At 34.9% G+C, this 14,875-nt stretch overlaps 1 protein-coding gene across 1 annotated transcript; it reads left to right on the top strand.

Annotated features, from left to right (window-relative positions):
* Nucleotides 1-10,275: 10,275 nt before the first annotated feature.
* On the top strand, nucleotides 10,276-11,758 carry LOC113749539 (WUSCHEL-related homeobox 4). Its single transcript, XM_027293311.1, has 3 exons — nucleotides 10,276-10,548; nucleotides 10,701-11,000; nucleotides 11,265-11,758. The coding sequence occupies exons 1-3, from the start codon at nucleotides 10,330-10,332 to the stop codon at nucleotides 11,409-11,411; spliced, it is 666 nt and encodes a 221-aa protein (XP_027149112.1). The 5' UTR covers nucleotides 10,276-10,329; the 3' UTR covers nucleotides 11,412-11,758.
* The last annotated feature ends 3,117 nt before the right edge of the window (nucleotides 11,759-14,875 follow it).

Raw genomic sequence — 14,875 nt, 5'->3', positions numbered from 1 at the left:
CTTTTTTTTTAGGGATAATTGCAGAAACCTCCCCTGAGTTTTATGGTAATAGCATTGACCTCCCCTATGAAGTTTAAAATAGCAATCACCTCCCTAAAAAAAGACTGACACAATTTAATACATTCTTCATTGTCAATTTACTAAAATACCCTCACTAAAATTTAATTTTACCAAAGAATGTGATGACTTAAACCTAGTAAAACATTTGTCATTTTGATAATTGTAGTTTACACTAAATTAACTATTTATGCATAGTTTAACTAAATAACTAAATAACTAATAATCTAATTAATTAATTAACTAATTATCTGTTGACATAAATAACTAATTAACTTTAGATGCTTAACTAATTATCTAATACACTAAATTTTTTTTTTTTAAGTAATTTGTTAAATAGCCTGCCTGAAACCCGCTTGCGGGTTTCCCCTTTATGTAAAATGACTAAAAGCTGCGTTTCTGTTCTATTTATATCAAACACATACTCTCAAACCCTCACCTGAAGGGTGAGGATGAGAGGGGAGGTTTTGCTGGGCATCCTAGGGCCCTCCGATGGGCATGTGCAACTCAACGCAGCTTGCATGTAAAAAAAATTTTTTTTTTTTAAGTAATTTGTTAAATAGCCTGAAACCCGCTTGCGGGTTTCCCTCTTTTTTTTTTTTTTTAAAATAAATTCTATGCTAAAATGACTTAAAACAAAAATAAAAGACTAAAAGTAAATAAAAACTAGCATGAAAAATAAAAATAACAGTAAATAAAAATACACTAAAAATTTGGTGTCTACAGTAGTTAATGAATAATCTGGAAACAGATTGAATGAAGACTCAGAAGAAACGGAAGCTGGTCTCTTATTATTAAAGAGTGAAGGCTAAAATAGGCATATCAGGTGAAAGTTTGTGGTGGAAATCTGTTTTTCGCATATGCACGCGCCTTTGCAGTTCGTTTAAGACACACGCCGAATATTTGACGATTTCCGTCCACTTTTCAGGTTAATTCAAACCACGGGGTATCGACTGGTATGATATGAAACCACAAGGGGTTTTTATGTATGATTGCCTAACCACAGGGGGCTTTTTTGTTGTTTACCCAAAAAAGTATAATTTGTTGGGGTTGTTTTCAGACTCAGAAATCTTCAATGTTGCCTTTCTATTGCACCAGCAATATTTGTTTTGTATTGTGAAGGATGTAGGAGAGTTCCATGATGTTCTCCTGTGGCTGGAAGAAGCCATTTTCTGATTTCTGCAATATGACTTGAAACTGCCAAACTGAGTATCAAGCAAGCTGTGTTTTGAGCTGGAAAATTGCTGCTGCATACATGAGTCCAGATTCTGGTATTCATTTTGCTACTGACCATCGTTTATAAGCTAGTGCCTTAGTTACATCAATTAGCCGTTAAGTAGCCGTTGGTTTCTCAGCAAATGAAGTTGTTGCAGGTCATCATCTGGAAGCATGTTGTTGCATTTATACCCCCTGAACTTCCTTGTGCTTAATGAAAAAGCCCCTCTCTTGTTAATACTACTTGTCAACCAACATCAGGGCAAATTTGGAACAAATTTTTTATCTCACTTGTACAGCTAATTTTTTAATGGGAATTGAAGCTGCCTGGACTGATTTTGCAACTTAATGTTCCTGTTGAGGGGTGCTATCTGCCATTTCAGAACTTAGAGGGGAGCTCAGTGCAACTGTCAGTAGTTTCAGGGGAGGTTTCTGCAATTTTCCCTTTTTTTTACTCTCTCGTTTCTTTTTATAGTTTCCTTATTAGATGATCAAGAAACTCGGAAATACTTTAAAGACATTTGTATATTGGAATGCTATATAGGTCCAGACAGACCACAATCTAAAGTAGGTTAATAAGTGTGGGGTACATGTGTATCATAGATGGTCTCCTGCAAAATTCTGCATGCACTACATTCCTCAATTCTTGGTTTGTGGTGTTCGTGGCTCATCTAGGGCGTGAAACAAAAGTATCCAGACGACCATAGCCTGAAAGAATGTACCGTTGATCAAATGCTACAAAAAAAAAAACATTCTCTGTGGGATTCAGATATCCTATCATGAAAGCTGAAATCTTGACTGTAAAGCCGTTATCCGCCGTACTTAGAAACAAAAAAAAAATGCCTCTAGATCACATGGCATAATGTTGGTGAGACGTAACAAACGCCTCAATACGTGTCTGATAGCACTGGTGGAACCAGAAGTTGGGACTTAGGGATAGGACTGGTGAAGAGGTATACTTAGGAGGCACTCTTATATTCTTGTAAAAAATAAAAATTGGGGCTAAAATCTAATATTTACAAGGATGTAGATGAGAATTTTTAATATTTTAGACAGATATAGAAGGATTATTGAACTATTGGAAGAACAATTGCCCTCCCCACCGGCCGTTACACTCTTTTTGTGTATGTGTATTTGTGTCTATATATATATATATATATATATTCTCACGAGTATCTAGCTACTGTACTTCATAGTAATTCTTTGTAGGGGAGGTAAATTAATTTGGTATTGTCTAGTAAGTGTTTCAGCAAGTGTTAGGTGATGTTTGAATTGCTAGTTTTTGTTAAAAAAAAAAAGTGGAAATATTACTTAACACATCTTTTAATTAACTTTTTATCTCATGCAAGGTTAAAAAATAAGTCATACTACTCAATACTCAAATCGAGTTCGCCTCGGTAAGAGTTTATTCAGACTTGTTTCTTCAACTAATCAAAGTAATCTTGAACAATAGTTTACTTTCGATAATTTTTCAAACTCGGCTCAAGTTTGGCTCGATTAGCATAAAATTAAAATTTAAAAGTAAAATATTCAAAATATTCGAACTCGACTCCATAAAATTCGTTTGAGTTCGACTTGATAGATAAACAAATCAAGTTGCAACACAATTTCAAATTCAATAAAATAATTAAAGAAGTTTAAATACTATGGTGTTCGGTTTGATTATGTTCGTTCGTATCCCTAATCTCACATACATCAAATTCATTATAATACATTTTTCTATAAAAAGTTCTAAAAAATAGTAAATCCAAAAGGGATCTTAGATTTGAAAAAATTTAAAATTAAATCTGATAAGTGTCTAAAGTGAAAAATGGACGGAATGCAATTGATTGTATATTTCGTACTCCAAACATACATCAAATCTTAATGGGTAAAACACTTTTTGGATGAATAACTCTAGAGTGTCGAACTGAGAGTGAGTTATTCCTGACCCCAAGTCCAACTATGACGATGGAAATCGGAGGCGGAGGCCCTACGCGGCGGTGCCAGCCGAAATGTTGGTGACCTGCTCTTTCTAGGGAGCAGGAGCAAGAATAGGATTATGAAACGGAGGACCCGATGAAGACGGGGAAGAGGAATGGGAATTAGAACTTGGGGGGGGAATTGGAATGGGGAATGAAATCAAAAAAATGGTGGTCCATGGGACACGTGCAAATGATGACAATGTCCTCCATCCCTCAATGATGGTTTTCCACCGTTTCTTCCACTGTGTGGGCTCCCACCTCATGTCATGCCACCACCCAACCCCAACTTCCAGACTTTTTCTTTGACCGACAATTAACCCCGTCAAATCACCCATTTCCTTCCCTTCATTTCGTCTTTTCTACTTAACCAAATGCTTCTTAACCATGGAAAAAAAAAAGGCTGTCAAAAATTATTTAATTTTTTTCATTTTTATAAACGAGAGGTATTGAACTTAAAACTTCCTACTCATAATCTCTTCTTATGGTCCAATCAAATCCTCCCTGCCCTGTTCAAAATTATTTGCATTTGGAGTTGGATTGCATGTTTGTTGCTAGTCTAGCATAGATCATTGCGGACTGTTTTTTCTTTGAATTTCGCGGATCAGGTTAGAAACTTGCACCACTTATATTATATGTCCACTTCAACTTTCATCGAAAACAAGTAATATTATTGATAGTGTGTCTAAAAAATAAAAATCACAAGTACTTGCTTTTCTATTTTTATTTCTTTTAATGTTTTTGAAAGAGTGTGGATATGGATCAACAGTGAAACTTTACTCATGTTTGGATAGCAAATTTTTCCAAAAATTTTTTTCGCTTGCATCATAAACACATTTTCCAATTCACTTTTTTATATTTTCAATCACCTTTTTATCTCACATACATCACATCACAAAAAGTGCTACAGTAATTATTCCAAATAATTATTTGAAATAATGCTCTATCCAAACATAAGAATGTGAGGAGCGAGGGATTATAATTAGAATATTTTTTGTTCAAAAACTCCCACTCAAAAAAAAAAAAAGAAAAAAAAAGCTCACAATCCGCATCTAATTCTGCCATTTTTTAAGTCCTTAAAAACGGCAAAAATCAAAAGCAGGTTTTCTCACGCATAATGTGAAATAGGAATCCCTAATTTTTCGGATCTTTAAATTTGTTTGTTGGTTTTTTTATTCCTCTCCTTTTGTAAAAAGCATAATACAAATTAAATTTCAGGAGAAAAGTGATACTATCATAGGGATCAAACTCGTGCAAATGAGCCCCTTTGATCATTAGGATATGTCCATGCATCCTTAGATTCTTTCTTCGCGGTTGTAATCGAAAGTTGGAATTTTTGTACAGTGGCATGTGGTGGGCAAGATGTAAAAGAGACTCGGAACACCCAAGGTGTCATGATTTGGTTCGCAATTGAGTAGTAAAAACAGAAAATGTTCACAGTTGGAATTTGGAATCAGGTTTCTCCATCCGGTCTCAAATTTCAATATCTGATTGGTCATGGATTACAATATTCCAGCTATTAAAGTATGGTACCTGCAAAACACCGCACATTTTAATGGAACTAGATTCCTCTCCATTGCATCGGACAGAATTTCAATCCATTATACCTCAACAAAATTAATTTAACGATTATTTTTTAAAATCAACTCCATTTATATATATATATATATATATATATATATGTAATATGTTTCAGTACTTGTGTTAGTTATATACAAAAAGTTTTGCTGTTTGATTAATCATTGTAAATTTTGTCACAATTTTGATCCATTTTTCACCGTTCAAATGTTCCACGTATACTCAAAGTCAAAATATTCTCCAAAAAAAAAAATCATTTTTTGGTATATTGATCCAAAAATTAAAAGAAATATAATGACACAATTGCATAATTTTATAACATTATATTAATTTGGACGGGAATAAATGGAAAGAAAAATAAAGAGAAATTCAATGAGGAGGATCGTAATTAACCGCAAAAAAAATGTATTAACCGTGAAGGCCAAATGCGCGATAACGTTTGGAGCAAAATGAAATATTTTCCGAAATGAATAATTATTTTTTTCGTAGCAGCCAGCCTACCCATGACAAGTAATAACTTTTTAACCGCCAACGTGTTAAATTCAGGTAAAAATGAACAGAACAGAACAGCACAGGAATGAGAAAAATGCACCGCCGGGAAATTTATCTTACGTACGGACAAAATTGAACAGTATTTTAAAACAAAAACCATATGAAGAGAATTCAAATGGGTGGTACCGACATATCATTGGGGCGTGTTTTTGGGACCGAGGGACAGAGAGCAGAGCATAACATGCATGGACAAAGGGACGCGGGAATGGAGCGGTTGTCAGAACAACCGCTTCGGAAGGTGTAACACCATTTGTACATGGTGTAACATCATCTGTACAATGTGTAACAATAGAACAACAGCGAGTAAAATAGAACAACATTTTTGTGGGTCCCACACGGCATGAAAATCGAGTTACAAAACGTGATTTGAGCCGCACAAATTTTTGAGGCCTCATCCAAACCGTGAACTGCCTGGGACGGTTGTCTCTAACAACCGTCCAGGCCCCTCGTCCCAAAGGCAAAGACTTCAAAAAAATAGGAAATGAAAAAAAAAAAGAATTGGAAATGAAAATGGAAAGCCCTCCTAATTAGGTATGTATATTCATTCATGAGTATTCTCTACGTTTTGATTTTCCTAAGGCACTGGTATTGACGGTTTGGCTGGACATGGAACAAAAGCTGATTGTCCAAAACTTTTCACGTCATGGTGGAAAAAAAATGAAAGAAGAGAAAACTCATAATTCTTGCTGGAATTTCCATAATAATCATTCACTTCACTTTTTCCCCACTGGCCGGAAACATATAATTATCTCTCTCCCACGTTTTCATCTTTTATTTTCATATCTTTTTTCTCTGGGCGACTGGGACCGGAGGGCAGATGTTGGGGATGGTTGAGAAAATTTAAAACCAAAAAAAATAAAATTGGCTTCCTCATTTTTTCTTTGAAGTGCCGACGGATGTTGTCTCAAAACAGCAATTTCATCTCCTTTTCATTGGAAAACCTTCTATGAAGTCTTCGCCAATTGGCCATTTTAGAGACTTCATGCCTTAAGGTTATCAATTTGTATGTTCAACTCTTATTGTCTTATCGGTTCAACTTTTAGCGACTTTTAGTTAGCTCATGATGGATCCATTGATTCAGACTCTCCAACTTTTTCTTTTTCTTTTTTTCTAAAAAATAAATTATAGGATCTCTTCTAAACCTAAAAAACACCCTTATCCTCCGATAAGAGAACATTAAAGAAAAGTAAGCTATTGTTTAAAAACTCAATTCAGCACTTAAATGTAATATGGGTTCAAATTTTAATATGTTTAGACGTGTTTAATAACCAAAAAATAGAACGCCTTAAGTAATTAACTGGTTTTGATTTAATAAGTAATAAGTTGCTCACTTATCATTTAACGCAAAATACACTCAAATATTAAATACTTAATATATTTAAATTTTAAATTTCAGATTTCAGTTCTTAATTTTATCAAACTCACTCTAAAACGAATATGCCTACTCCTCCTCGTGCCACATCTTCTTTTGTACATTGGCATCTTTTTGTGAAGGGAATCCATCAAAACTTGAGAGCATATGTTGTAGTAATACTAAAATGCGTGCAAGATTAATGTTTTTTCGCTAAAGTTAAGATTGGCTTGACAAGCATTATTCTTTTTCGTGACAAGAAGTCCTAACAAACATAGACTAGGTACAGAATTATGAAGCCCTAGGAAACTAGGTTAGAGAATTTTGTAAACGACCATAAATTATCCTGTCGCGATTGAAGGTGTTAGCATTACTGTCAACTGTGATCTGCAAACTTTTGGCCGGGAACCGCAATGTCAATATTTGGCATCATAAAACCCATGAAATATGATCGGTCATGGTGTAGATTGACCTTCTGGATGCCAGGACTTGTACTAGAATACTAGAGTACTAAATTATTTTGAATCTTTAGAAGGCCCCCTCTCCCCCAGTAAATTATTCATATAGTAGTAGAGTATCTAGTAGGTTTTCCGTTTTACGCAGTACATAATTTAATTTTCTTAAATTCTTATGCGGCTGAAAGCCAGGGTTGGAGAAAGTTTTAGTGCAGCTAGCATACAAAACCAATTTTGGTCCTCACAAGGTTTTACATAAAATTTAAGGGCAAAAAATCGCAGCGGCCACTAAACTATTGGTAAGATCATGTTTTGGCCATCAAACTATTTTTCGTCAGTAATTGGCCACTAAACAACTTAATCAGTAAATCCGTGACCATTTAGTCGATAATTGCTCTAAATTTCTGAAATTAGCAGTACACGTGACAAAGTGCGGGGTAATTTTATCCAATAACTACGCAATTCTAGGTTTTTTACCCTAAAATTAATGTAGTTTAAGTTGAACAAAGTTTTTGTGTAGGGATGACAGATTTACGGCACTTTTAACTAACTAGTTTTACTTTGTCACTGACTTCTATTTAGGCATTATGCAATATTCTTGGGATTTTAAAAGTCCGAATACTGTATACATATACGTGTTATATATATGTGTATGTGAATATGGAAACATATTTCCAACAACGACCTATAGAAGTTCGGTGCTCGTGAAGTACCGTGTTTATCTCTCCCAGATTTGGTGTTAGCTGGAAATTAAGACCCAGTTAAATTTTTTTTTTTTTTTTTTGTATATTTGTAATTGGTTAGTTCCTTTTCTCCAAAAGAAAAAAAAAAAGAAGAAGAAGAAGAGTGAAGTACAGTAGTGTTTAGAAATTGGAAAGAAAGGGATAATAAGGTGCCCTTTGCTTAATGTCAACACGCTAAGAAGTATCTTTTACAAAAAAAAAAAAAAAAGGATATTCCTCCATTTCAAGGCTGGCAAGGTGCAAATTCACAACGCAATCAAATGCTTGAGATCATGAACAATTTCATACTTCCCAATCCCCACATTGCAGTGCAAGTTCGAGGGTAGGAACAAGACAGAGAAAACTTGAACATTTGATTAGACATTAAGGTCCGAGGTGTACTTGTTCCGGCCACATGTTTAGATTCTAATGGCCAATTTTGAATCATGAACACAATATTAATTTTTTTTTTGTTTGTTTTGTGATTGTACCATGCCGAAGGAGATATTTAGGAGATCGAGTTTTGAAATTATACCACAAATTTGACTTAATGTCGTGGGCAAATCTATGCTGAGGACAAGATTGCACATGCTACTTTCAAGGATATATATATTTTCGTGAAACTCAGATCTCCATCCATTTCTTCTCTTGAAACTTTATTGACCGATCAGTCTTCTTTTGCTGCTAGAGCAGAGTGATGGTGCATTATTGAGTTTTGGATACCTGAAGCTGAAGCCGAAGCCGCTCTCGATCATTTGATTTAGTCCTCAAAATTATGGCCTAGCTAGCTCATGACAAGCAGATGAAAATAATTAACAGCCAAAATGGAAGGCATAATTAACAAGGCATGACATATATATTGGTGTTTTTATTAACATTCTAAATCTTGATCATCAATTATATATATATATATACATATATATATTTTAGGGCAGTACGTACGTAGAGTCCTTCCTGATCATCTGTTCACTGGACTACGTATGGGAAGAAGAAGAAGAAGAAGGTGCAGTCATTGCCCATTGGTGATTAATTTAAACTAGGTAGCTAATCATATCAGAGTCAAGATCAGTGGCAGACAATGATTATTCGATAGAAAATTGGCAAAGTATATATAGCAGTACGTAGTGACTAATTAAACAAGGGTGCGAAGGTGTGTGTGTTTGCTTGAATCATGCATGCAAGAATTTGTGATACAAAAGAGGGATATAAAGTGAGTGAGATCAGAGATGGTGGTTTTATACTATTTTGGAAATTGGAACTACAGTTCCCAAAGAAAAAGAAAAGGATTTGAGTTGAGACTTGAGAGAGATGGATGGATATTGGATAGATTGATAGATATGGGGGTTATCAGAGAGATGGATAGATTTGGTTTAATATGTTTGTTTTTTCAACATGCTCTACCACTAAAAGACGGCATTCAGTTCTTCTCACACCACGACCATATCCGTATCTTAGAAAGCAAATTAGAGTTCCATTTTCAAGTTTTGGGATTGGAGGAATCTTTTTCCATTCCCTCCCTCTTCACCTTTTTTTAGTGATAAAGTTTAGAAGAGAGGCCACCGAAAAGCATACACACCTTATCATGAAAGCAAGAGAGAAAGAATACCACCCGATCGATTAGACTACCCAACACACGCATATATATATATATATATATATATATATATATATACACATACCATCAATATCTTTAAATTTTAGGGCGCTCAGAAAATCTAAGTTAAATTAGCAATTAAAGAGCACAAGTCCTTGAAATACATGATTCTTTTGTCCTAAAATTACCAATCAATTACAGTGTGTAAATTTCGTTCTTGGAAGTGTCGATTAAAAACACCTCCTACATCTACATGGGCGTCCATCTATATGTACCATACTTTTTCAATTTTGATATGTGCCTGAATGTATATAATATGGAACGACAATCATATAAATATCACTAATCTAATTAAACTCGATATAGCCTCCTGTGGTAACTTGGTTGGGATTGATCGTCTGTAGAACTCTGCCTAACCTGGGAGAGTTAGCCTCCAGACCCAAAAAAAAAATTAAACTCGATATATATATATATATATATTTTTTGGTGACAACTATCGTACAATCAGTCTTAAATACAGAAAATTTTCTGATACTACAAGACCAATTACAACAGCTAGCACTCATCCACACGCTCAATGCACTAATACAATGATAGCACATTTTTCTACATCACACACCCACAAAAACACACTCACTCTCTCTTTTTCTCTGCTCCAGATCACTTTTTCTTTCTTTTTTTGAAATGGAAATCCCAAGTCAACCTCACCTCATCATTTGGTCTTGGTTCTTCTAGGCACCACCTCATTTCCCACTTTCTTTTCTTTCTTCCTTCCTTTCTTTCTTTCCTTCTTTCCTTCATCCTTCTATATAATTGCTACACTTTCATCATCAAATTGGCACCCATGGGAAGCATGAAGGTGCATCAGTTTGCACGTGGATTTTGGGAGCATGAACCATCCCTCACGCTTGGCTGCAAGCGTTTACGCCCTCTTGCGCCCAAGCTCTCCAACACCGACAATACTCCCACCACCGTCCCCCCTTTCGATCTCAAGAGCTTCATCAGACCTGAAAGCGGCCCCAGAAAGCTCGGATCCTCAGACGACAAGAGAGAAACTGCCCATGTAATTTAACAATTTCAGACCCTCAATTAATTCACGTACATGTATTGCATGGCAGTAACTTACGAAGGACGTCAAGCATGTAGTTTCGGTGATGAACTTGTTTAAGGATACTGGAAATATAGTTGCTGAGCTTATGATGATTTGACATGCAGGTGGATACACACCCGGGAGGGACGAGGTGGAATCCAACCCAAGAGCAAATAGGTATACTAGAAATGCTGTACAGAGGGGGCATGAGGACTCCAAATGCTCAACAAATTGAACAAATCACGGCACAGCTGGGAAAGTATGGAAAGATAGAGGGGAAAAATGTGTTTTACTGGTTCCAAAACCACAAAGCACGCGAGAGACAGAAGCAAAAGCGCAATAATCTCGGCCTTAACCATAGTCCAAGAGCTCCTGGTGTCACCACCACCACTACCATTAGTAGTTCTTTAACACACGAGTCAAGGGTACGTCTCATCTTCATAATTGATTTTGTTTTTGTTCTTAACCTTCTATATATATATATACTTTGGAGAGTTTGAAGTTGGTATAGTTATTTATCAAGAATTTAAGACTTTAATCTCCCTAGTCTGAAGATATATAATTCCGTACAAAAAAAAAAGTTGTCATTTTTTGGTTTTACTTCATTAGGGTATACATTATGATGTGCTGCTAGCTCAAAAAGTCAAAATGAAGTGCTTAACATGTTGAGGACATGTTAATTTGTGTAGGGAGACTTTGGGAGAGAGGAAGATAGTCCTTACAAGAGAAAGTGCAGGTCATGGACTTTTGAATGCTTGGAAGAGGACAAGAGATATTGTAGAAATGAGGGAGATAGGACCCTAGAACTCTTCCCATTGCACCCAGAGAACAGATGAAAACTTCAAGGCAAAATTCAAGAATCTTTCATCTCGGTTTCAGTTGTAATTTGCTTAATTTCATGCAGTACTTTTCTTGCTTTTTTTCTTTCTTTGTTTCGGGAAAGAAGAAAGACAAGTATTGTATCTTTGTACCCTGATCATGATCCTGATCCTCCTTATTCTGTTCCTAACCTGAAACCAAAGTGTTTCTGTCTCTCGTTGGAAAATGTTGCTACTACCACGACTCTTTTTTCCCAATATTCTGTCGCGGCTGATCGGTCCTTTTGACTATAGCGATTTTGTTTTCCTTAGCTTTTAGGTTAAAAGTTACGAAACCGTGACAGTAGGACACTGAAGTCCACGAACCTCCATCTTCCGTTCATATCCTACTCCCACTTCCCACGTAGTACTACTATTTTAGACTTCAAAACTGATAAAGATGGTTTGTGTCTTGCCTTTCATGAAACAGTATCAATCAATGAAATCTAAATTGGAATGCCAATATATACACTACTCAAGTTCAACTAGCTAGAATTGTTTTTTTTTTTTTTGCTAACCAACAAATTCATTCAGGGCCTTGCACATTTGTGTATATTTCCAGTAGTGGTTTGTGGGGTCGAAGATCAGTTATAGATATGACATGTTGTTGGTGGGAAATTAAGGAGTTGGGAAAGGGATCCTAGAATTTAAATTACTACTAGACTAGAGAAGTCTGGTTTGTATACAGTTATCTTGGGTGGAGGGAATTACATGTCCATTTCTTTCTTCTTTAATATTTGACGTTTCATGTAAAGCTGATGTCCACAGCATGGTCGTATTTGTAGCTTTACCCTGCTGATCAAGACCGCACCTTTTATTAACTTTTTTTGTATTTTTCTTGATGATTCTTAGTCAGTTTAGCATAATTTCTGGTCGATTGGTTAATGAGGGATGGGATTAATTCGGCCCGGGTGTGGTTCTGCAACGCCGCGTATGATTATTGACTAATTCCACCTGAGACACACAAGGTTTAGTGCATGTAATCATTCATATTCTTAGCTCTAATCCTTAATGATTGGCCTATGAAATTACATTACCTTTCAAATTTGACCTAAAGTATAACTAATCATTTATTGGACGGATCGGCGCCAGCTGCTAGTCCGATTGTCATCTGAAGATGATGATGACATCTGCTTTAATAACGTTGCATGTAAAGCTTTGGTGCAACTTTTCTTTCTAAATGCATATATTAGGCTTTAAACATAATCAAATCAAATTCGTTTTGATTGAGTAAAGTTTAAACGGCCACATAGTTTAATAATTTGGGATAATATCAGAAACCTCCCTTGAGATTTTCCTTATTATCACTTGGCAACCCCCCAAGGTTTTAAAAACATCACTTACCGATTTAACAAAAGATATTTGAAGAGAAATACACTTGCACCAATTTAACTCTATATGCTCAAAACCGATTTCTTATGAACTTTTATTTTTTTTTTTCAACATCTTCTGAACCTTTGCTTAAACCATTAAATTATACCAATCATTATAAAAATCAACTCAAAATAAGCAAATAAATCATACTCCACTTTATTACAATTACAAAAAATATAAGATAAAAAATTTAATTTATTATAATTTATAAATAAAATATTGTATAGTCATCCAAAAAATGAGTAGAAAAGAATGATGGAGAAAAGAGAGATAAAAAAGTGACTTTTTTTAAAAAAAATTTTTGAGTTCCGTTTATTTGATATATGAATTATGTGTCAAATGGAGGTTAATACAATCTTTTTGCAATTATTAGGAGAGGTAAACGATATTTCAAAAATCTTAGGGGTATCAAGTGATATTAGGAGAAACCTCAAGGGAGGTTTCTGATATTATCCCTAATAATTGTACATCTCCATTGGTAAGTGTTAGTATACCTGAAGAAAATTAAGAATAGTTTCTTTATGGTTTTCTTCCTGTGCTCAGTTCGTTAGAGGCTATACAATGTCCTTGTTGTTCGGAAAAGCTATTTTCCACACAAAAATTTTTACGTTTTTTCATGAATACATTTATCAATCAACTTTTTACTTCACATATATTAAATCACTATAATACGATTTTTATACAAAAACTCTAGAAAATGATTCATTTTACGGTTCTTCTTCAAATGATTACTGGTAGATTAACACTTCATTGATCTACAAAACACACCATGCCTAGAGAATTCTTCATGCTTTTTGGTGGAAAACCGCTATGTTTGGATTGCAATTTTCAAAAAAAAAATTATTACATTTTTTGTGAACATATTTTTCAATCACTTTTTTTATCTTACATATATCAAATCGTTATAATAATTTTTCTACAAAAAGTCCAGAAAAAAGCAATCTAAATAAAGCCTTATACTTCAGGATCCATGCACGGCGTCCCACACCTGTTGCTAATAGATCTTGCTTTTACTACCTTTCTTTTGATAACTTAACCGCCTGCTCCATGTCCCTGTCCCTGTCCAAAAAACGTATCTGAAAACCTGATTTACTTTAAATCATACGCTAAAAGGAAAAATAAAAGGTCAAAATTGAAATTGCACTTAAGTCCATGGAAATGAGCTCAGAGACGTATATGTCAAGCTGCAATGAGTTTGTATTCATGAAGGTCGTTTAAATCATGCATGATTAGTTGATTGTCTACGGGATTTCCCTGTCTCAATACTTCTTAACACACACAATTCCAAACCATCAAAATTAATCGTCAGTTAATTAATGATCTCTGGCCAAACTAACGCAGAGACCAATTGTTAATTTATCATACTAAGCGACTTCGGAATATTAGGGCTTTTCTTCGTCCATCCATCATACCACTATACCTGTATATCAAAGTTCAGACCTGGTTATAAATAAAAAAAAAAAAAAAGAGGGAGAAAAAAAGAAAACAAAGAAATCATCGTCTCAATCACAAGGGTACCTACTCATCACCTCGACAATATTTTGTCACAAGTGGGAATTGTGATCTCTTTTCTCCTTTTTTTTCATCTCAATAGCTTGACAGCTATTATGTCTTAGTTTGTACTCGTTCTTAAGTTACATATTAATCAAATAAAGTTTGTATGACTTATCCTTTTCAAAAGTTTCAATTCTTTTGATTTCAAAAAAAAAAATTCGATCAAGGTAGAAATTTAAAAAATCACCGGTCTTTGGGCTAGTGGCGACCATCAATGCATTAAAGCTTAGTGGGGTGGGAGGCAAATTCGCCACATTAAAAAATGGCTCTCCTAAAAAAATCCAGACGGGTGCACGGTGCGTACAGCCGTCTAGTCCGATGGTGGTTTAGTCCCCGTATTGACAGAAGAATTTGTCATGGAGTGGTTGTAACAAAAATATTCATCAATGATCAAAAGAGTGGGAAATTGAATAGTGAATTATTTACACAAATTTATTTAGTTGTATCATAAACATATTTTTTGATCACCATTTTATCTTACATACATTACATCAAAAAAATTGACATAGTATTTT

This window comes from Coffea eugenioides, chromosome 10 (genome assembly GCF_003713205.1).
Source record: "Coffea eugenioides isolate CCC68of chromosome 10, Ceug_1.0, whole genome shotgun sequence".
NCBI lineage: Eukaryota > Viridiplantae > Streptophyta > Magnoliopsida > Gentianales > Rubiaceae > Coffea > Coffea eugenioides.
This window is presented reverse-complemented; position numbering and strand designations above follow the sequence as displayed.